Source organism: Marmota flaviventris, chromosome 18 (assembly GCF_047511675.1).
Source record: "Marmota flaviventris isolate mMarFla1 chromosome 18, mMarFla1.hap1, whole genome shotgun sequence".
In the NCBI taxonomy this organism is placed as follows: Eukaryota; Metazoa; Chordata; class Mammalia; order Rodentia; family Sciuridae; genus Marmota; species Marmota flaviventris.
This window is the reverse complement of record NC_092515.1, coordinates 5,546,303-5,566,402: the sequence shown is the minus strand read 5'-3', so window position 1 is coordinate 5,566,402 and position 20,100 is coordinate 5,546,303. Positions and strand designations below refer to the sequence as shown.

The 20,100-nt window shown below is 52.8% G+C and overlaps 2 protein-coding genes across 3 annotated transcripts; both read left to right on the top strand.

Annotated features, from left to right (window-relative positions):
- Positions 1 to 1,305: 1,305 nt before the first annotated feature.
- On the top strand, positions 1,306 to 8,192 carry Gpr32 (G protein-coupled receptor 32). 2 transcript variants are annotated; one of them, XR_003580457.2, is made up of 3 exons: positions 1,306 to 1,372; positions 5,951 to 7,072; positions 8,101 to 8,156. XR_003580457.2 is itself a non-coding variant. In XM_027920486.2 (2 exons), exon 2 carries the CDS (start codon positions 5,955 to 5,957, stop codon positions 6,981 to 6,983), a length of 1,029 nt encoding a protein of 342 aa, XP_027776287.2. In that variant the 5' UTR covers positions 1,306 to 1,372; positions 5,951 to 5,954; the 3' UTR covers positions 6,984 to 8,192. The 2 variants fall into 2 exon arrangements, 1 of the variants encoding a protein (XP_027776287.2); XM_027920486.2 differs by having other exon boundaries at positions 5,951 to 8,192.
- A 7,195-nt stretch (positions 8,193 to 15,387) lies between these two features.
- Positions 15,388 to 16,929, top strand: LOC114079198 (chemerin-like receptor 1). The gene is made up of 2 exons (XM_027920341.2): positions 15,388 to 15,471; positions 15,936 to 16,929. Exon 2 carries the CDS (start codon positions 15,949 to 15,951, stop codon positions 16,927 to 16,929), a length of 981 nt encoding a protein of 326 aa, XP_027776142.2. The 5' UTR covers positions 15,388 to 15,471; positions 15,936 to 15,948.
- Positions 16,930 to 20,100: the final 3,171 nt, after the last annotated feature.

Genomic DNA, 20,100 nt, shown 5'->3' with positions numbered 1-20,100 from the left:
GTAAAGCACCCCAGGTTCAATCCCCAGTTCAGAGGTAAAACACCCCAGGTTCAATCTCCCAGTATCTCCCCAAATCAACTGCTTGTGGGGGTGGGGGATAAAGATGTCAACAGAACAAGGCGCGGAAGTCACACATGATCCAAAGAAGGTCTCCACACTCTGGTGACTGTTCCTGCCTCTGTTGAGGCATTTTCTAAAATGCAGTTTTGTTTTGTTTTATTGTTTTTGAATTTTTTTAGACAAAAAAAAAATAAGATTTCAATTTGGGGAATACTTCATTTTAGTTGTACAAGTTAAGCATCCCTAATCGGAAATGCTCCAAAATCCAAAACATTTTGAGCACTGGCATACACCATGGGTGGAGCATTCTTCACCTGACCTCAAGGGTTGGGTGATAGCCAAAACCACAGGCATAGCCAGGCACAGTGGCGCACGCCTGTAAGCCCAGCGGCTTGGGAGGCAGAGGCAGGAGGATCACAAGTTCAGAGTCAGCCTCAGCAACTTAGCAAGGCCCTCAGCAACTCAGTGAGACCCTGTCTCTAAATAAAATATAAAAAGGACTGTGGGTGTGGCTCAGTGGTCAAGTGCCCCTGGGTTCAATCCCTGGTACCCCAAACAAAACAAAGCCAAACCCCACAGGCACAGACACTGTGCACCCTAGCAGTGTTTAAGTTCACCTCAGGCTGCGTGCAGAAGGTGTGTGTGCATCTCAGGTGAGCCGGTAGGTCCACCCCAAGACACGGCAGTCTGTATGAGCAGACATTCCTAAATCCATGGGGGAGGGGGTCAACATCAGAAACACTTCTGGTCCCAACTATTTCAGACAAAGGACGCTCCACCTGTGTGTCCCTCTGGGCAATCCATTTCTAAGAGGTCTTCCAGGAACCGCGAAGTAGAAATTCCAAGGGAAAAGAGAGCGTGCAGCCTTTTCCATGTTGTCTTTTATTTGGTGTCTCTCAAGCGTCCCGTGAAGTGCAGCCGCAGGAACCCTCTCTAGAAGGGAAGTCCTCTCAGGGATGACAGCTGGCCAAGCTTGGGCGCGGGCTCTGTGCCAGGGGCGCTCCCAGTGCTTTGCATATCTGAACTCACCTCAGGACGCCAGGAAGGGCAGAGCAGGGAGCTGGAGGGACTCCTGCTCGCTCCCAGGCCCTGAGCCTATTGGGACCCACATCTAGGGACAGGCCCTTCACACACTCTGATATTGATCTCTGGGGCCACCAGAGCTCTTGCTCAAGACTCTCCTGAACCCTTATCTGTCCCTGCAAATTCACTAGCTGCTTCCTGTTCCCAACCTGGGCTCCTGGCTGGCAGCTGCGGGGGCAGACGTTGGAGGCAGGCGGAGCCCTGGACCCCACTCCCACCCTCGGACACGGTGGGTGACAAGGGACCGGGGTTTGTTGGGAGGGGTCTCAGGCATAGGTGCGGTGTGCACAGAGGGAGGTGACAGGGAGGCTGCCCTTCTGGGTCACCTCCCGGGAAGAGCTTTCTCCTGCCTCTCAGGTCTGCCCACTGAGGCCCAGGGCATGGGGCGGTGTCTGGCACCTGAGGTGGGTGTGGAATCCTGGAATCCTGGAATCCTGAGGCCCACCGCTGGGCCCAGCGAGTGGGGTGGTGTCTGGCACCCAGCACCCGCTCACGGTGTGTTTCTAGGTGAAATGGGTGAGAATCCACCTTCCAATGGCAAAGATTGCTTTTTTTTTTGGTACCAGAGTCTGAACCCAGGGGCACTTAACCACTGAGCCACACCCCCAGCCCCTTTAAAAAAAAATTTTATTTTTTTTTGAGACAGGATCTAGCTAAGTTGCCGAGACTGGCCTCAAACTTGTGAATCTCCTGCCTCAGCCTCCTGGGTTGCAAGGGCCACCGCACCCAGCAGGAGATTGCCTTTAACCCACCCTCCAATTACTGATTGACCGCCTACTGTGCACTGGGAGCTGGTGATCCAGCCCCACACGGGCCTCATTTTGACAGAACTCAGAGATCACTGGGGACCCGAGAGGAAGGATGTGAATCATGTAGACATGGCTGCCCATAGCAATCCCTTCATTTCTAAAAAGTTCCCAGGGGAGAGCCTGGCTTTAGTTAAGGTGACCAGGGAAGGCTTGGGGGACAAAGTGAGATCTACACTGAGAAATCAAGAAGGAGTTTGAAAACAAAAGGCAGGGGAAAGAAGGGTGTCAGGACAGAGGGCGGAGCATGTGCCAAGGCCCTGAGGCAAGAGAGGACAAGGTGAGTCTCAGCAATGGACACGGAGCAGGGAAGCTGGGATGTGGTAAGTGAAGGGAGATTGGGGGTACCGGCAGGCTCTGGAGAGGAATAAAAACAAATTGAACAAAAAAAAAAGGCTCTGGTGGCTCCCAGGGGGAAAGCTGTGGGAGTCCTCACCAGGACCCACAGTGTCCTACATGGTCAGGCCTCTTCCCTCTCTGCTGTCACTCTCACTGCTCTTCTCATGGCTGAATAATATTCCACTGCTTATGGACACCTAACTTGATTTCTTGTCGGCATCTCAATAAACACGCGGGTGCAGGCGACTCCTCGACTTATTGCCTGGTTTCCTTTGGGTCTGCACCAGTAGCGGCCCACCAGACCAGGAGGCGGCTCTGTTTCTTACATCCCCACCAGCAGTGTGTGCGGCTCCCCTTCTCTGAACTCTCCAGCGTTGTTCCTTTTTCTTTTTGATGGCAGCTCTTCTAACCAGGGTGAGGTGGTGTCCCATTGCGGTTTCCATTTGCATTTTGCTGATGATCAAGGACTGAGCATTTTCTCACGCACTTGCTGGCAATTTGTAGACCTTCCTTTGACAAATGTCTGCTCCCATCGTTTGTCCATTGAGGGAACCAGATTATTTTTTGCTGCTGGGTTGAGCTCCTTAGATGCATTCTGGGTGTCCGTCCCTTCTCAGCTGTGTCACCACTGTGACCAAAAGACCTGGCAACAACAATTGTAGAAGAGGAGAAGTTCGTTTGGGGCTCATGGTTTCAGAGGTCTCAGTCCATAGAAGGCTCACTTCATTGCTCCGGGCCTGAGTGAGACAGATTTGGGGGTTGTAGCCAAATCAATCAATCAATCATCAATCAATCAATCTTTCAGGGTGTGTCCTGAGCCTTTCCTCTTCTGCCCCAGCCTCCACATTCCCAATGCCCCTCCTTTACCTGGATTTTCTAAGAAAGCATTTCACCCTCTTCTTTCTTCCTGAGAAACGTGTTACCATTTGCTATCATTTCCTTCCAGCCCCCAGAGCTTCCTCTAGCCTTCCTTGTGGTCGGCTCACCGTCAATCATCTCAACTTGTTTTACTTGAAAATGTCCTTCATTGTTGAAGGATATCTTCACAGGTCGTAAAATCCCAAATGGACTTTTTTCCCCTTTTTCTTTTAGCACCTTAGAAATACGAGTCACCATTCCATTCATGGCCCCCCCCACTGTGATCGGTCAGCTCATATTCATATCAACGTTTTGCTTTATGTAAAGTGTCATTTTTATGGAGCTTTTTTTCAAAATGGCCTCTTTATCTTTGGAGTTCATTCTTCTTCCTGCACTGTGCCTTGGGAGTGATTTTCTTGTATTTATTCTGCTTGGACTTCGTTGAAATTCTTGGATCTGTAAGACAATGTCTTTTGCTAACTTTGGTATATTTAGGGTTATTTATTTATTTATTCATTTATTTATTTATTTTGCAAAGACTTCTCTGTCTCATTTGCTTTTTCTGCCCTGAAATCCCACTACTTCTAGGGTGGACTGACTTGTATTGTTCCACAGCGTCTCGGATGGCCTAGTCATTTTTCTTTAATTTTTTTTTTCCTTCATCTTTCCGGTTGGGACATTTCTACTGATCTATCTTCAAGTTCACCGAGGTCATTTCCCACCTCTGAAGCCCATATTTCCATTTGATGAAATCTCAACTGTTCATATCTAGAATTGTTGGTTACTTCTCTTTTTATAGTTCCTCTTTTCTACTAGAATACCCACACTATTTATTTGCCAGGCCAGACCAGCTGAACCCTGGACACATCAAGTGAACAATGACACAGAGACAAAGTTGTTTTAAAGCGGGGGATCAGGTGACTTCACTCAGGATGAAGGGAAGTCCCAGGCTGAGCAGCATTTTATTTTTTTAATAGGAGGAATGAACAATGGTACGGTGTTCTAAGGAACCCAGAACTAGAGATAAATGAACAAGCAGGCATGTTCTCAGGAGCATAGAACCAGAGATGTGATTAAAAGCTGCCGTGAGTGCTGAGCTGCTCGATTTTATTATTTTAGCAAGCAGTTCTCTGTGCCAGCAAGCTGGAACTCTAGATAGAATTAAAAGGGAATGAGCACAGCATTTTGCAAACAGCTGAGGGGAGCGATCTGTGCTTCCTTGTCTCTCAGTCAGCCTTGGAGAGAACATCCTAATTTCAGGATATTCTGATTCTGAAGGTCAGCAGTTTTTCTGGTCAAGACGTCCAGAGTGACCTCTAAGCAGGCGGTGGGCCTCCAGTTTGTTTATTACGAATACCTTTTCCTTGAAGTCTTCGAACACATTTGTATCAGGTGATTTAACATCCTTGTGTGTTACACTATCCATGTCACCCCAGGGTTTTTGTAATGCTGCTTTTTTCTTGAGCGTGGCCTGTACATCTCTGTTACTTCACATGTCTAGAGGTTTTCACACACAGATTGGAGATCATGAGTGACATTGAGAATCTGCATTGTGTTATGTTCCTTTGAAAAGTGACTTTTGTTTTGGCAGACAATTAAGTTGGCTGGACTGAAACCCCAAAGTCTGGGTCACCTCTGTGGTCGATGGTTGAAATCTGTGCTCTGGAATTTCTAATTTCAACTGTTCCTTTTCCACCAGGCATCTTGGTGTCTCCCCCAGACATGCATAATTTAGTCAGGAAAAGGTTTGGATGGGCTTTGAATGCAGATTTTGGTGTTTATCCAATGGGTGGCTTCCTTCCCCAGTTCTCTTCCTCCTACTATCTTTATGGCCAATTTCCTTGCTCTTATCTCTGTCCTCGCATAACACAAATCAGCTGGGCAGGTAGAATTTTTCTTCTTTTCTGGTACTGGGGATTGAATTCAAGGGTACTAAACCATTGAGCCACATCCCCAGCCCTATTTTATTTAGAGACAGGGTCTCACTGATTTGCTCAGCACCTCACTTGTGCTGAGGCTGGCTTTGAACTCGGGATCCTCCTGTCTCATCCTCCCAGACTGCTGGGATTACGGGCGTGCACCACTGCATCTGGGAGCTGTAGGGTCAGCATAGTGAGCATACACAAAAGATGCAAACTAAAACCCTCCATTGGGGAGATTCTCGTCTAGTTTATGCCTAATTTTGATTACTCTCCAGTGTTTTCGATCGGTAGATTGATCTTTGATATTGTTGTCTAGTGTTTGTAATTTTTTTGACTCTAGGACTCTTTGAAAAAGCTGCGCTAATATTACCAAAAATCAGAACCGCTCCTTTTGACTTTCCCCCATAACATGTCATCTTCTAAAGCAGTTCATCACGGATTTACTTATTTTAGGTGTTACGTCTGACATACTTTCCTAGGCTACAAGTTTTGTGAAGGCTTGCCTTGCTACATTACTCATCTCCCGTACCTAGAAGAATATCATTGTGATATAAACGGCACTCAATAAAAAATTATTATTATTTTGGCACCAGGCATTGAACCCAGAGGCACTCAACCACTGAGCCACATCCCAGCCCTTTTTTGTGCTTTATTTAGAGACAGGGTCTCCCTGAGTTGCTTAGGGCCTTGCTGAGGTGGGCTTTGAACTCGTGATCCTCCTGCCTCAGCCTTCTGAGCCACTGGGATTACAGGCCTGTGCCCCCACTCCCAGACAATAAAAAGTTACTGAATGGAGGAATGGACGACTGGGGTCTTCCAGGGGACTGTGGGCTCTAGTGAAAAGCAGCCTCTGGCTCTGACATGAGATGATTCCTCTTCTAGAAAGATGAGTGCTTCCGAGTGCCAGCCTGAGCAGATGGGGTACCTCCGCCAGCTGACCACAGCAGTGCTGTCCGTGTCCTTCGCCATGGGTGTGCTGGGCAACGGGCTGGTGCTGTGGATGACCGTCTTCCGAATGGCCCGGACCGTCACCACCATCTGGTTCTTCAACCTGGCCCTTGCTGATTTCTCGGGCTTGCTGTTCCTGCCCATCGCCATCCACAATGTTGCCTTCGGCCAGTGGCCCCTCGACAATCTGGTCTGCAAGCTCTACATGGCCTTTCTGGCCCTGAACCTCTTCGCCAGCATCTACTTCCTGGTCCTTATCTCCGTGGACCGTTGCCTCTCTGTTCTCTACCCTGTCTGGGCCCAAAACCACCGCACCGCACGACGGGCCAGTTGGCTGGCCCTCGGTGTGTGGCTCCTGGCTGCCACGGCGTGCTCTCCCTACCTGAAATTCCGGGCCACTGGAAAAGTGAATGGATGTGACTACTGCTACTTCAAGTTCAACTTACAGAACGAGGTCACCCGGGATGGGGAGCCAACGTCTTGGAAGGGACAGATGGCCGTGGCCATCACTCACTTCCTGCTGGGCTTCTTGGTGCCCTTGGTGATCATTGGCACCTGTGCCCACCTCATCCAGGCCAAGCTCCGGCAGGTAGGCTGGGTCCATAGCAGCAGGCCGAAGAGAATGCTGCTGGTGCTAGTGAATGCCTTCTTCCTCTTCTGGTTCCCATTCAACATGGCGCTCCTGGTCCAGTCAGGGCTACTGGTGATGCAAAAGCAATCCCACTGGCCTAAGATGATGCTCGTCCTGTGGGCTGCCTTCTCCCTGGGCTGCCTCAACAGCTGCCTCAACCCCTTTCTTTATGTCTTTATTGGCAGAGATTTCCAAGAAAAATTTTTTCAGTCTTTGCCTTCTGCCCTGGCCAGAGCGTTTGGCGATGAGGGATTCATCAATCATCCTGTCCCAGAGATGAAGTCTCCAGAGGACAATGGGAACCTCCGAGTAGCAGCTGGAAATCTCCCTCCATAGCTTGCAAACCCTAACTTAGGCCGGCTTCCAAGGATCTGCCTCTTCTTTAGGAAGTCTCCCCAGCAGTCCCTCACCTAAGGGACAGCTAGGTATTCCCCACCAGTCCTTTAATTTTTATTTTTTTTTAGATGTAGATGGACACAAGATCTTTATCTTTATTTGTTTATTTTTGTGTGGTGCTGGGGATCGAACCCAGGGCCTCACACATGCAGGACAAGCACTCTACCACTGAGCTACGACCTCAGCCCTCATTCCCTTTCTTTACAACAGTTTTATCTGCTTTAAGCTGGACATGTGGTTGAAAAGAAAGAAAGAAAGAAGGAGGAAATACAGACAGACAAATAAAAAAAAAAAGAAAGAAAGAAAAGACTACATTTTCCAGTAACTGTAGCAAGTAGAGGCATCCATGGGACTCCTTTCTGGCCAGTAGGATGGAGTGGATATCATCAGTGTGACTTCCTTGAAGTGCCTTTAAATGAATGGGGCTTGCCCCTTCCTTTCTCCATGTGACTAGACAGTGAATGGATCAGTTAGCTTTTACTGTGGAACAAACACTCCCCAAATTGAAAAGCTTAGAATCACAACCTTTTATGATTTCTGTGGTTAAGAAATTTAGACTGGGCTCAGTTGAGCAGTTTTCTTGTCTTAGTTGGACCCCCTCATGCACCTGTGGACCTGCTAAATGATTCTGGGAGGGGTGGCTGGTCAATTTGGATAATGGGATTGGCCAAGCCATATAGTTCCTATTGTCCCGCAGAGTGACTTTTTTTTTTTAATGTGGCATTTATATGGAGAGGTTTTGTTTTATTTGATTTTTAGGGGGTACTGGGGATTAGACCCAGGGTCCTGTGCTGCTAGGCAAGTGCTCTACCACTGAGCCACATCCCCAGCCCACGAGGAGGGTTTTAAGAGTGAGAAAAGCAGGACATAAAGCTTGGAACTTTGCACAGGTGACCATCATTCCTACTGGTCAAAACAAGTCACACGCCAGCCTAGACCAGGTGAGAGGTTCCACCTCTCAATCGGAAAATCCGCAAAGCGACATTGCAAAAGGCCATGGATTCTGAGCGGCATGCAGAACTGGGGCCATTTTTTTTTTTTTTTACAATCTGCACAGCAACCACTGTGGCAAGCCACATGGGAAGCTATGTGTCCCCAAGGAGAGCTCATGCCAGCCCTGGGATGTTCACACCCGGGCTATGAAGAGAGAGCTCAAATTCCAGTTCCCTGGAGCCACTGTCACCTGGTGTCTGTGCTGCAGCAGCTGAATGGACCTGTACCTGTTGGGCCACCAACCTCTGGAACTGGATGAAGGGAGGTAATCAGTTTTCGTATTGCCAAAGCCACTTAGAGTCAGACTTGCTCTTACTGGAAACCCAGAGCGGCCCTTGCTGATACATGCCATGAATGCTTCTCTCCAGGGATAGAGATGCTAGTGGTTCCTAGTCGTGGGGCACCATTCCCTTAGTTCTAGGGAGAGGAAAAACAAACAAACAAACAAAAAACCATCCAAACCAGACACCATCACACTACTTGTCCCAATTCTTAGTGGCATCTCTGGCCCAGCTCTGACGTGTTCTGAAACTCTGCCACTCAGAGCCTTAGTTGACCAACTCTGTAAAATGGGACCAAATGCTTCCATATTCATGGGTGAGGATAGGACTAAATGACCCGGTACCCCGGTGACGGGAAGGATGGAGGCACCTTGAAAAACACTAACTGCAGGAAGTGGCTTATTAAAAACAAACCAAAACTTTAAAGCGGTGTAGGCACATGGCAAAAAAGAAACTCTCACTCCTACTCCTCATCCTCCATGCCTACTCTTCCTCCCTGGAGATGACATCACCTTCTTGCATATCCTTCCAGATAGCCTACCCATGCACAATTATTTTTAACACAAACAGAACATGCCAAGTACATTATCCCACACCATGTGTGTTCTATTAAGAGTCTAGGGACTAGGGATGTGGCTCAGTGGTAGAGTGCTTGCCTGACATGCAGGAAACCCTGATTCCAATCCCATGCACTGCAAACAAACAAACAAACAAGAGTGGGTCTAAGAGACGGCTGCTTATAAATGTCTGTGAGGCTGCCACATGGTTTCTCAGTGGTGGGGCCAAGTGTTCTCTTATGTAGATATATTGTGCCTAAAGGTATTTCACCCAACCCCTACTGATGGGTGTCTAGATTGCTTCGAGCTTGCTGCAATGTATCTTTGAAAGTTGGAAAATTATTCTATCTAACACACATTCTGGAGAACATTGAAAAAAAAAAAGAACTGGGAGAATTAATTGATTGATCACCAAGTGAAAAACCATGCGAGCCCGACTTAGCCAGGTCACAGAATAAAACACTACTCCAGGGTTCTCTTCCTCCTCCTCCTCCTCCTCCTCCCCCTCCTCCTCCTCCTCTTCCTCCTCCTCCCAATCACTCCTCCAACTCTAAAGGTGACCTCTGTTCCAAACTTTGTTGTAAACACTTGTCTTTTATGGGCTGAGGTTGCAGTAGAGTGCTCGCCTAGCATGTGCAAGGTGCTGGGTTCAATCCTCAGCACCACATAAACATAAATAAATAAAGGTATTGTGTCCAACTACAACTGAAAAAAATTTTTTTAAAAAAACAAAAGATTTCATTTGAAAAACTTCTAAGGTATGATTATCAGTACAATACTGGTTACCATTCAGTTACCTGGTTCCTATAAAGTTCCCAGATGTTAATATTTTCCACCCCACAGATGTTCCCATGTTCCCTCTCTCTTCCCACTTCCTTTCCACACACCTGCATGTGTACATTATCGCACCTCCACCATGTAGGAAGCCAAGACAGAGACACAGGGAAGGGAGCCCTGACAAGGTGCTGTCCTTAAGGGGCCGTGTTTACAGGCAGCTCCAGAAAATTTTGAAACTTTTGAAAGTAGGTGCAAATAGGACATTAGGTGTCACTTATAAATTCTTCAGCCTGTGCCACTAAGAACAAGGGCATTTTCCCTGCACAACCATAACTTCACTCTTCTCCTTAAGAACTTTAACATGATATGATCTAACAAAAGTCCATATTCAAATTTCCTAACTGTCCCAATTATGAGCTTTAGAGCATTAAAAAAAATCAAGATTCTACAATGGTATTCTTTCCCCACCCCAAACTGGTTGATTTAGGTCATAAGCACAGCCTAGAATGATCCCGCATAGTAGAAGTAACACAGGCCACATTGGAAATTAAAAATCCAATATGAGGAAGGACCCAAAATTCCCACTCCTATTGCCTTGGACATAGTTGCAAAACACCTTTATCAGTACCTCCTGTGTTCAACCATAATCAAAACTCAAGTTTGCCTGATTTAGAAACACTGCCCACCCAAACTGGCCGAGGGAGGACCAAGGCAGTGCCTAGAGGACAATCTGTAGCTCTAAATTTTAATAGGGGAAAAACAAAAGTCCAAAAGGAAATTAGTAAAGCAAACCATTCCAGAAAGTAGAAAAAGAACAATAAAATGAATGCACCAAAAGTTGAAAGGAAACATCAACCTTAATAGAGGTTAATGAGGAAATTAAGGAAAAGGTGTGGGCAAGGATAAGAAGATGGTTCTTGGAGGGAAATTGTTATTCTTTTTCATTTATCTTCAAATTTCTCTCTCTCTCTCTCTCTCTCTCTCTCTCACACACACACACACACACACACACACACACACACACTCCTAGCAATAAAATCCCTTAACATTTATGTACTTTTTTGAGTCCCAAAAAAGTCTTAGTCCACACGAAGACATGGTCATTTATTGTTGGGGACACCAGGCAAGCCGCTCCCGCCCTCCACGCCTTGGTTTCCACCCGTGTAAAATGGGGACACTGATGGGGCCTCAGGCAAAGGGTCGCCGCGAGGAGTTCTCCTGTTAGTGTGGGTGAGGCGCCCGGGTGGCTGCCGGCACCGAGGAGGCGCGACGAGTCTGCGACGATCAGCGGTGACACCTGTTAGAACGAGCTCCTCGGCGGGGAACTGCAGGGTCAGAGGGCGTGTTCCGTGTCGCCAGACACCGCCACACAGCGCCGCTCCGCAAAGCTGTTTCCACGGCTGGCTTCGCCAACGCAACCGCGAGTCAGACTCTCTGCTCCTCGCCTTCTCCAGGGAAAGTGGATCCCGGGGAGGTTTTTAATTTGCATTGATTTTCTAATGAGTGCGGCGACGCGTTCTCTCAAGTAGACGGTGGCTTTCAGGGCCCGCTGCGGGACTCTCCTTGCGGGGGCGGTGGTCTCTGGTGGCGGGGGAGCTGGCGGCGTGGCCAGGCGGGGCTGCGCTCGGGAGCGCTCCTGGGCAAGGTCCCGCCGGGGCTGGCATTTCCCTGGACCGCCTCCCGGAGCCCGGGTTTCTCCTCCGCCCGGTGGGGACTGAAACTCCTCACCGCATCAGACTGCTGTGACAACAGGAGGCGAGTCGCTCCTCCATCCATCACGACCTCCTGAGTGCCAGATCCTGTCCAGGGATTTATAAACCTGTGAGCCCCCGACATCAGCCTCTCAACCCATGGGGACAGCACTGCCTTGATGTCCTTCATACAGACGAGGAAACTGAGGAAACTCTAGGCTCAGCGAGGTAAAGTCACTCACGGAAGGTCGCACAGCACTTGACGGGGCTGACTGCATCAACCCATTCAGTTTCGCTCATAGAGTACCCGGAGGGTAAATGGCGCAGGAGGCAAAGATCTTGAATTGAAGAACTGACATTCCAGGTGGAGAGGCTGACATCCTGGGGAAGGGGCTGGAGTCCAGGGGGCGGAGCTAACACTCCAGGAGGAGGGGCTGATGTCCAAGTGGGAGGGCTCATATCCCAGAGGGGGGGCCTGAATGTTAGCTTGGGGGCGGGGTCGACATTCCAGCCGGGGGTACTTTCCATTCTGGGGAGCCTGCAGCCTTCACCTGCTGGGGAGCCCTGATCTCGCACGTGTTGGCCCCGCACATAGTAGGTGCAAGTCCCTCCCACGGGTGGAGACTGCAGCGTGAAGCCTCTACGCTGGCGGAGCGCGCAGCTAGGGGAAGGCAGTCCTAACCCCAAGATCCCAGGCAGGAGAGAGGTTCGCCTCCCAGGCAGGAGGAGGTAATTATGCGATCTTAATCACTACCTCTGTTTCTCGCAGGCAACGCGGGAGGGGAGGCGTCGCCCCCAATCTGGCCTGGTTTGAGATGTTCCCAGCCTTGGGAGACAGTCTGTCATCAAATGTCGGAAAATAGCTGTCATGAGACTCCTCACCCCGACACGTCCCCAGCCCCGCGCAGGAGCCCTCCCCGCTCGTACACCGTCGGTCTGAGCGCCCCGGGCCTTCTACTCCTCGCAGAGCAGCTGCGAGGTATGAGCCTAATTCGTGCACGGTGCCCCCCCCTCCCCAGGACGCGCTGCCAGGGCCGGGATTCGAACTCAAGACCGTGGGAGTCCGGCGTCCACCCGCTTCCGCAGCACTGCCAGATGCCCCGTGGGCTCCGGGTGCCCACTCTTGTTCGTGTGGAATACAATGAGGAGACGATGTGACCACCTTCTAACTGAATTTGCCTACTGAGTCTATGGAGATGGGCACCAACCACCAGAGAGGTGCTCAGGCTGTAGCAGAGGGCTTGCCACCTCCGCGCCGGGGGTGGGGCTCGAGGGGGGGGCTGGATCCCAGACTGAGGGACTGGGGGATTTGCCAGGGGTGCTGGGAGCCATGACAGGTCTGTAAGCAGGGAGGGCAGAGGGTAGAAAGATCCCTGGTGGGGGTGGACAGAGGCCAGGAGGAGGCTGCGCCCAGAGTCCAGGGGTAGAGGAGGTGGCCTGAGCGTGGAGGGCACTGAGCTGGAGAAGGTGATGGGGCAGACACTGCAGGAGGGCAGGGGGCCCTGCTGGGGGAAACCTGGCAGTGGGTACAGATCCAGGACACTCCTCCTCCTGCCTGGCTTCACCTCCTCCTCCACATCTCGGGCAGTTTGAGGTCCACCGGAGCCACTCCTTCCCCTCTTCTTGGTGCTCCTTCCTCTTTCCCAGTACCTGTCCTACCCACTGCCACCACTGCCTAGCCACTCCCTCCAGGTCCCCCCTTTAGCCATCTTGGGTGTAGACCCCATTTCTCTGCAGTCTGCCCCCAACTCCCCACCCCCTTCTCCTTCCAAAGGCAAACTCAACAATGAAGTGACTGTGTGACCTTCCGAGTGTCTCCATTTGCTGGTCTATAAAATGGGTGTATTGGTTTCTTCTTGCTGCTGTAACAAAGTATCCAAATTTGGGGGCTTCAAGCAACACAAATTATTTTACAGGTCCTAAAAAGTTCTCTGGGCTCTTGAGGAGAGTCAGCTGCCTTTCCCAGCCTGGCGAGGGGCCCACGTTCCCCACGGCCTCTTTACATCTGTCCCTGGCTCCCACTCTTTCCCCTTCCTCTTCCCCACAAGGACCTCTGTGGCCACATCAGGCCCACCTGGACCACGCGAGACGGTCTCCCTGTTGTCAGAGGACGAGAGCAGCAGCCTTAGTGCCACTGTGGCCTTGGCTTCCCTTGGCTGAGTCATGGTACACATTCCCGGGGTCCCAGGGGTTAGAACAGGGACCTCCTGGGGGCCATCCATCTGCCACCTCAGTGGGCACAGGGATCCCGGCTCACCTCATTCAACAGTCTTTATGAAGCATCAAGCGCTCTCAGGTACAGAGTGGAAGGAACCCCTGCTGTCCCTGCTCTGATGGCGTTTCAAAGTGAGAGCATGGGGTGGGGGACACAAATGATTGGCAGGAGGCCCAAGTTAAAGACAATAGCTGGTCATGAGCAATAGGAAGAGGGATTAGGGGAGAGCAAGGGAAGAGAGGCTACTGCCCCCTCCCATGGCCTGGGGACTTTTTGGGGACCAGGACATGCTGAGCAGACCTGAAGACCCCACCGGAGGCATCCAGGAGGCTGCGGGAGGAAGGGTGCCGCAGGCAGCTGGCACTGCAGGGTCCAGGCCTGGAGGTGCCTGGTGCAAATAAGGACAGTGGGGTGGATCCAGTATGGTCATCATTCATCACACGTTGACGGACCCCTGGTTCTCCAGCCAAGGAGTGTGCATGGGGCTGGGGTCACACCAGAGGCCAGAGCGAGGGGAGGGTCAGCAGGTGGGAGGTCGGTGCTCTGGGCCTGCAGCCCGAAGCTCTTCCCTGGAGAACTGGCCCGAGGTTTTGCTGTTTCCCCCCTGGTTTTAGCCCCACCTCCTCCAGGCCATCTCCAGACCATCAGCTGTCCATGTAAATTTGTGCCCAAGCCGCCTGCCATTCAGACCCCTGACGGGATGATTCTGGGGATGTGACTCAGCCTTCGGGGGCTCCTGGGTTGTTCAGGAAACACACTGAGACGGTTCCAGTGGAGGGGGGTCAAGGGAGTGAGAGGGAGGGAAGGAGGTTCCAGGCAGGACTCTGCTTCTTCCTGGAGGGGGACATGTGAATGGGGCATTGTTAGGTGAGTGGGAGTCTGCAGGGTGGACACAGGACTGTTCCTTTACTCGTCCTTTCCCAACATGCCCTGTGGCCTCGTGGGGTTTGGTGGCTCAAGGAGTTATCGGGTTTCATCAGGATGACATGATGCAGCCACAGTCGGTGGCCCTAGATCCCTTCCTCAGTCCTTTGACTTCCTGGCCGGCTCAGTTCCTTGTGCTCGCTCTGTGCCTCAGTCTCCCCCTGGTAAGATGCAGGCAGCAATAGTAACGTCCTCACGGGGATCTTGGAAGAAATTAAAATGATGTAAAGGACATCGCACACTGTCTGTTCTCAGTGGACACTTAGTCCTTGCCCTTGGCATAGCACCAACCCACTCTGAGACATGATGCATACAAGGACAGTGGTACCTGACCCAGTCTGATGGGGTGAGTGGTGGCCAGAGAAGGGTTTCCAGGGAAAGTGGCACCCAATTGGGTTTTGAAGGATGCATAGGAGTTTGCTTCTTCAGCAAAGGGATGAGTAACAGCAGGGACAGTGCTGTTTGTGCCTGTGTGTGTGAGGGGTGTGGCTTATTCTGGGAACTGCAGAGCAGAGGGAAGTGGGGAGCTGGGAGGCAGATGGTGGGCAGGGCTACAACAGGCAGGGCTGCAGGCCGGGGGAGGGGCCAAAACCACCCTGGGGATACACAGAGGGGAAACCGAGGCCCAGGCTCAGCCCCACTCAGTGGCCTCTCTGATTCCCAGCCAGGCCCCGGCTCCCACTTCCTCTTCCCTCCGCTGTGAGCTGCCCACAGGTTCCACTTCCAATCCTCTGGGGAGACCACGTTACTAGCTCCTGCTCAGACACCCGGAAGACACCTACCCTCCACCTGCCAGAGGAGGACACCACGGAACAGAGGGGATACAGTGAGGCCTGCAGACAGAGCTGGCCTTGCAGACAGATCCCCCGAGGCGACACCCAGGCCTCAGGGTCCCACGGTGTTGGCTTTGCAGTGGGATTTTGAATCCCTCTTTCTGGGCTTTGGTTTCTCCACCTGGAGGAGGGGCTGCTCAGAGAAGCCACCTGGCAGGTAGGGCTCTGAGATTTGGAGATGCAGAGTCCAGGAGGTAGGAGGACAGAAGGGTTGAAGGGCAGGAGCTGGCTCCGGAAGCCTGTAGGCCTGATGCGGGGGGAGGCCAGAAGAGGAGGCAGTGGGGAACAGGGACAGCCTCCCAGGATTTCCACCCTGGGCTGAGGGGCTGGGACCTTGTCCAGGGGTGCTGGGGAGCACCGGAAGGGCTGCCATCAGGGGAGGGACAGGTCAGCTCTGGAGTATTCCAAGATGGGCTGGAGCAGGAGGCTGGAGGCAGGGAGGCTGGGGAGGAAAATGAGTTCTGAACGGGGTGGGCGCCGTGGGCAGAGCCAGGATGGGAGATGAACAGGAGAGGATGATGCCCGGGCCTCTGGGTGGACAGTGGGGCTGACTGCAGGACCTGGGCGGTTCTGGGGACGGCGGCAGGTCACACTAATGTGGTGGCCTGTGGGTCCCCACAGCATCATCCAGCCCATGGAGGACCCTGCAGAGACTCCGAGGTTGGCTCCCCATGAGGCGCTGTGCCTGCCCTGGGCCTCCCTCATCCTCCTCTACTCCCTGGTGGCACTCACCTCCTACTTGCTGGAGGTGACCAGCCACGGCCTGCTGATCAAGGCTGCGGGCCCCCTCCTGCCTTCCCCTTTGTCGGCTGCCTGGTTTGGCCACCAGGCCACCACCGATGCCATCTTCACAGTCCTTCTGCCGCTGACCCTCACCTGGACACGCTCCTGCTGGCCCCTGGGTGCTGCCTTCTGCCGTCTGGACCCCAGCCTGGCCTTCCTGACCTTCTACGCCAGTGGCCGCCTGCTGACCCGCGCGGCTGCTGACTGCCAGGCTGTCCTGCTGCAGCCTGCCTGGGCGCTGGCTCACCACACGGCTCGCCAGGTGGTTTTCTGGGCCGCTGGGTTCTGGCTCCTCCTGCTGGGCCTCGGTGGGTCAGCCCTGCGAGCCCTGAGGGACCAGGCAAGCCCCGCTGACCCCTACAACAGGACACCTGCAGGGCAGCTCCCCAGCCAAGGCCAGGGCTCCAGATCCTGGGGCCACGTGCTGGACCAGCTGGTGTTTGGGCTTGGGGTGCCCCTGGGGGTGCTGAGCACCTTCCACAGCCTCCTGCGGGCCAGGCTGTGGTTGGCGAGGCTCACGGGGCGGCCCCCACTGCTGGGCATGCCCTGGGCCACCAGGGCCATGCTGTTTCTCTGCTGGTTCCCCTTCCACCTGCTGCTTCTCCTGAGGCTCCTGGGGATGCAGGAGGCTGGACTGGACCTGGGGGACGTCTGGGTGCTTCTCAGACCCTTGGGGTTCACCCTGGTGGTGGCCAGTGGCTGCCTCAACCCCTTGCTCTATGTGTGTGTGGCCCAGGCCCTCGGGCGACAGCTGTGTCAGTCCCTCTGGTCCTGCCCCAGGGGAGCATCTGGGGAGGAGACTGGTGGGCTGAGCCCTCCTGCAGCGACCTGAGAGGCAATTCCTGGGGCATTAGGGACAGCTGGTGAGTAGGGGAGAGGGCAGATTCCCATCTCCTCCACCTCCAGAGAAGAAGGCGGGGCTGAGCTGAGAGGCTGTCCCGCGTGGTGGGCAGAAGGGGAGGAGAGGGACAGAGACCCAGAGAGAGAGGAGCCAGAAAGGGAGGGACACAGAGACCCAGGGAGAGCAGCAGCGGGTGGATAAGGTAGGCCAGGGGGAGGAACAGGCACCTGGGGAGGAATCACACAGGCACAGGTAGCAGATGGGAGCTGGGGCAGGGGGGAGGTGACAGACGGGTCAGGCTGCTGGGTGGAGGCAGAGATAGGGCTGGTATCCAATGAGAAGTGTGGGAAGAGAGAGGGGCAGACAGACAGACAGATGACAGGGAGACAGAGACTGAGAGACGGCTCTGAGACAGGGAGAGGCCTGAGTCTGGATGAAAAGAAACACAGGCGCCACCTGGAACTGGGCAGGTGATGGAGGGTGACACCCACCCTGGTTATTCCAGGTGGAACAGAATAAGACCACACTGCGCCTGTGGGTTGTTGACCCCATTGTCTCGCAAATCTTCAAGTCCATTCTTAGCAAGCTTTCTCTGCCGGGCCCTGGGAAACTACCTTTGTTTTCAAATTTCCAAATGTTTCCAAACTCAGTTAATTTTTGCGCCACATTCCGAGTCTTCCATGCAGCCACACAACTTTGACGTGTGCTCAACTCCAAGGGAGAACGGCTGTGTTTTTTTCTTTTTTTAATGCATCCGGGTATGCCTCTTGACCCTGGCTGCACCTTGGTATCTCCAAGGGAAGCTTTTAAAATAAAATCGATGCCGGGGCCCATCCCCAGGCGTGGTGGTTTAAGTGGTCCAAGGTGAAGCTGGGCTCGGGGAATTTCAAAAGCTCCCCGGGGATGCGCAGGGCAGCCGGCCGAGGGCCATCAATCTCCACGTGTCTGTGGTTGCCCAAATGCAGCCTTGACAGCTCCCAGAACACTGAGAAATCTTAAGTGGTCGAACCCTGAAGTGGGGGTGAGGAGTGGGAAGAGGGAGAAGAGGCTCCGTTGGCGTGAGTTTAAAACCACAGCCCGCCCTGCGAGCGCGCGGAGGAGAGTGGGGCGGGGAGGGCGCGTGCGCAGGACGGGCTCCCTTCCCTCTGCGTGGGGAGCCCTGGGGGAAGCCTTTGGAGGCGGGGACACTAAATTGAAGTGGGAAGGGTACAGCAGGCCGGGGGGACAGCCAGGGCAAAGGCATGGGCGTGTGGCATTTTAAACCATCTTTGAGTTCTGTGTGAGTATATGTGAGTTCTATGTAGAGCGGAGGGGCCACCGGGGACGGGTGGGAGTTTTTAAAAGAAACCAGAGCGAGCCGGGTAGCCCCAGCCTCAGTGCCAGGCCAGGGGCTGGAGGAGGAGGAACCCCAAGGGGGCTGTGAGCAGGGAGGGCAAGGTCAGCGCTGAGGACGGCCCCACGGAGGACTGGAGGAGACGGGAGGCTGGGGCAGGTCCGGGGAGAGAGAGCCCAAGCCCAAACCGAGAGGAGAGGCAAGGACCTCCCAGGTCAGAGAATTGTGGTTTTGCGGAAATCAAAGTTCCTTTGCGGAGCGCGACCCTGGAGCTAAATTCTGCGGGAGAAAATAGTCCAACACCGCCACCTTCTGGTTCTTCGTCGTTTTGCAACCAAGGACTCATCAAATTAGGATGCTTTGGAGAATTACAGAGGGCTCTATTCCCAATTATGCTGAAATAATTGGCCTAAAGTATTTGTAATCCAATAAAACATTGATCTGAGCTAAAGTCATACCATGACTGTGAATATGCTCGTAATTGGGATTTCCTAGTCCTTTCCCTGGGAAGTGATTTACAATCGCTATTCAGAAGTTAACTTTTCAGATACTGAGTTGAAATTGTTTCTAACTAGATGAGATGTAGATGAACTTCAAGCAAAGGCTGGTGGCTCCCAAAGCACTCACTGAGGTTGGAGGCATGGAGTGGACAGCAATCCAGGTGGCTGCTAACAGGTTGCCTACCTGGGGTTTTGGACACTTTTATAAAAAGGGGCATGGATAGGGGTGTCCAAGGTTGAATAGGAGTTTGTTAAGAAAACAGAGGGTGTGTTCACACAATAAAATAATGGTGAATAATATGGTAGTTAATTACAGACCCTTTGTTGTTCAGAACGTCCATTTACAACTTTGATGTCAGTTCATCTTTGCTGTGACCTTCCAGGACCCATCAGACTAAGATTTCTATCTTTGTCTGACAGAAAGGGGAAGATGAGGTTTGAAGAGTCTGAGGTACAATGCAGGCTGTTTTAGTGCTGGGTAGTAAACATGCCATGTTTTCTCCCCTCTGTGCCTTTGGGCCTACAGTGGGAATGTCCCTCCCCCTCTCCGAGTGCACCCGGGCCTGCAACTCATTCCCCAACCCAGCTCAAAAATTAGGCATCTGAGAACCTGGGGTTTCATTTCCCCCTCCCTCAGACCTGGGGTCCAGGCCCAGTGCCTCTCCATCAGACCCAGGGGTCCAGGCCCAGCCTCCTCCCTCAGACCCAGGGTCCAGGCCCAGACTCCTCCCTCAGACCAGGGTCCAGGCCCAGCCCTCCTCCCTCAGACTTGGGGGGTCCAGACCCAGCCCTCCTCCATCCTACCCGGGGGTCCAGACCCAGCCTCCTCCCTCCTACCCCGGGGTCCAGGCCCAGCCCTCCTCCCTCAGACCCAGAGGGCTGGATTTCCACTAGCAGGCAGGCTGGCCCTGCTGTGGGGGAGCAGGAGCAGGGTCTGCTAATGCTGTATGTTTATTGGGTCTCAGAGGCCAGGGACATGGTGCAGGTGGGCAGAAACCAGGCCCCTGGACTGGGGAGCCTGTGTCTTCTCACTGTTGAGCCTGAGGGAGGAAGAGATGCAGAGATAGAGACATGGAGAGAAAGAGACCCAGATGATCAAACGGGAGCAGAGACAGCCTGGGCCCCCACTTGCATCCTCTTTCTGCTCACCTTGTTGAAGAAGTAGATGGTGGTGAGGATGGTGAACACAGCCATAGCCAGGGTCACATTCTAGGGAAGGAGGTCAGAGGTCAGGACCTTTCCCCTCACTGCCCTGGCCCCACCCCTGGCCTTCCTCCCCCATCCGTCCTCACTTCCTGAAAGTTCATGGCCATGGGACCTTGGCCGCAG

Bases quoted from the DNA above. Each gene is read 5' to 3' on its own strand.
- LOC114079198 (XM_027920341.2), top strand. From the start codon at position 15,949: ATGGAGGACCCTGCAGAGACTCCGAGGTTGGCTCCCCATGAGGCGCTG.
- Gpr32 (XM_027920486.2), top strand. From the start codon at position 5,955: ATGAGTGCTTCCGAGTGCCAGCCTGAGCAGATGGGGTACCTCCGCCAG.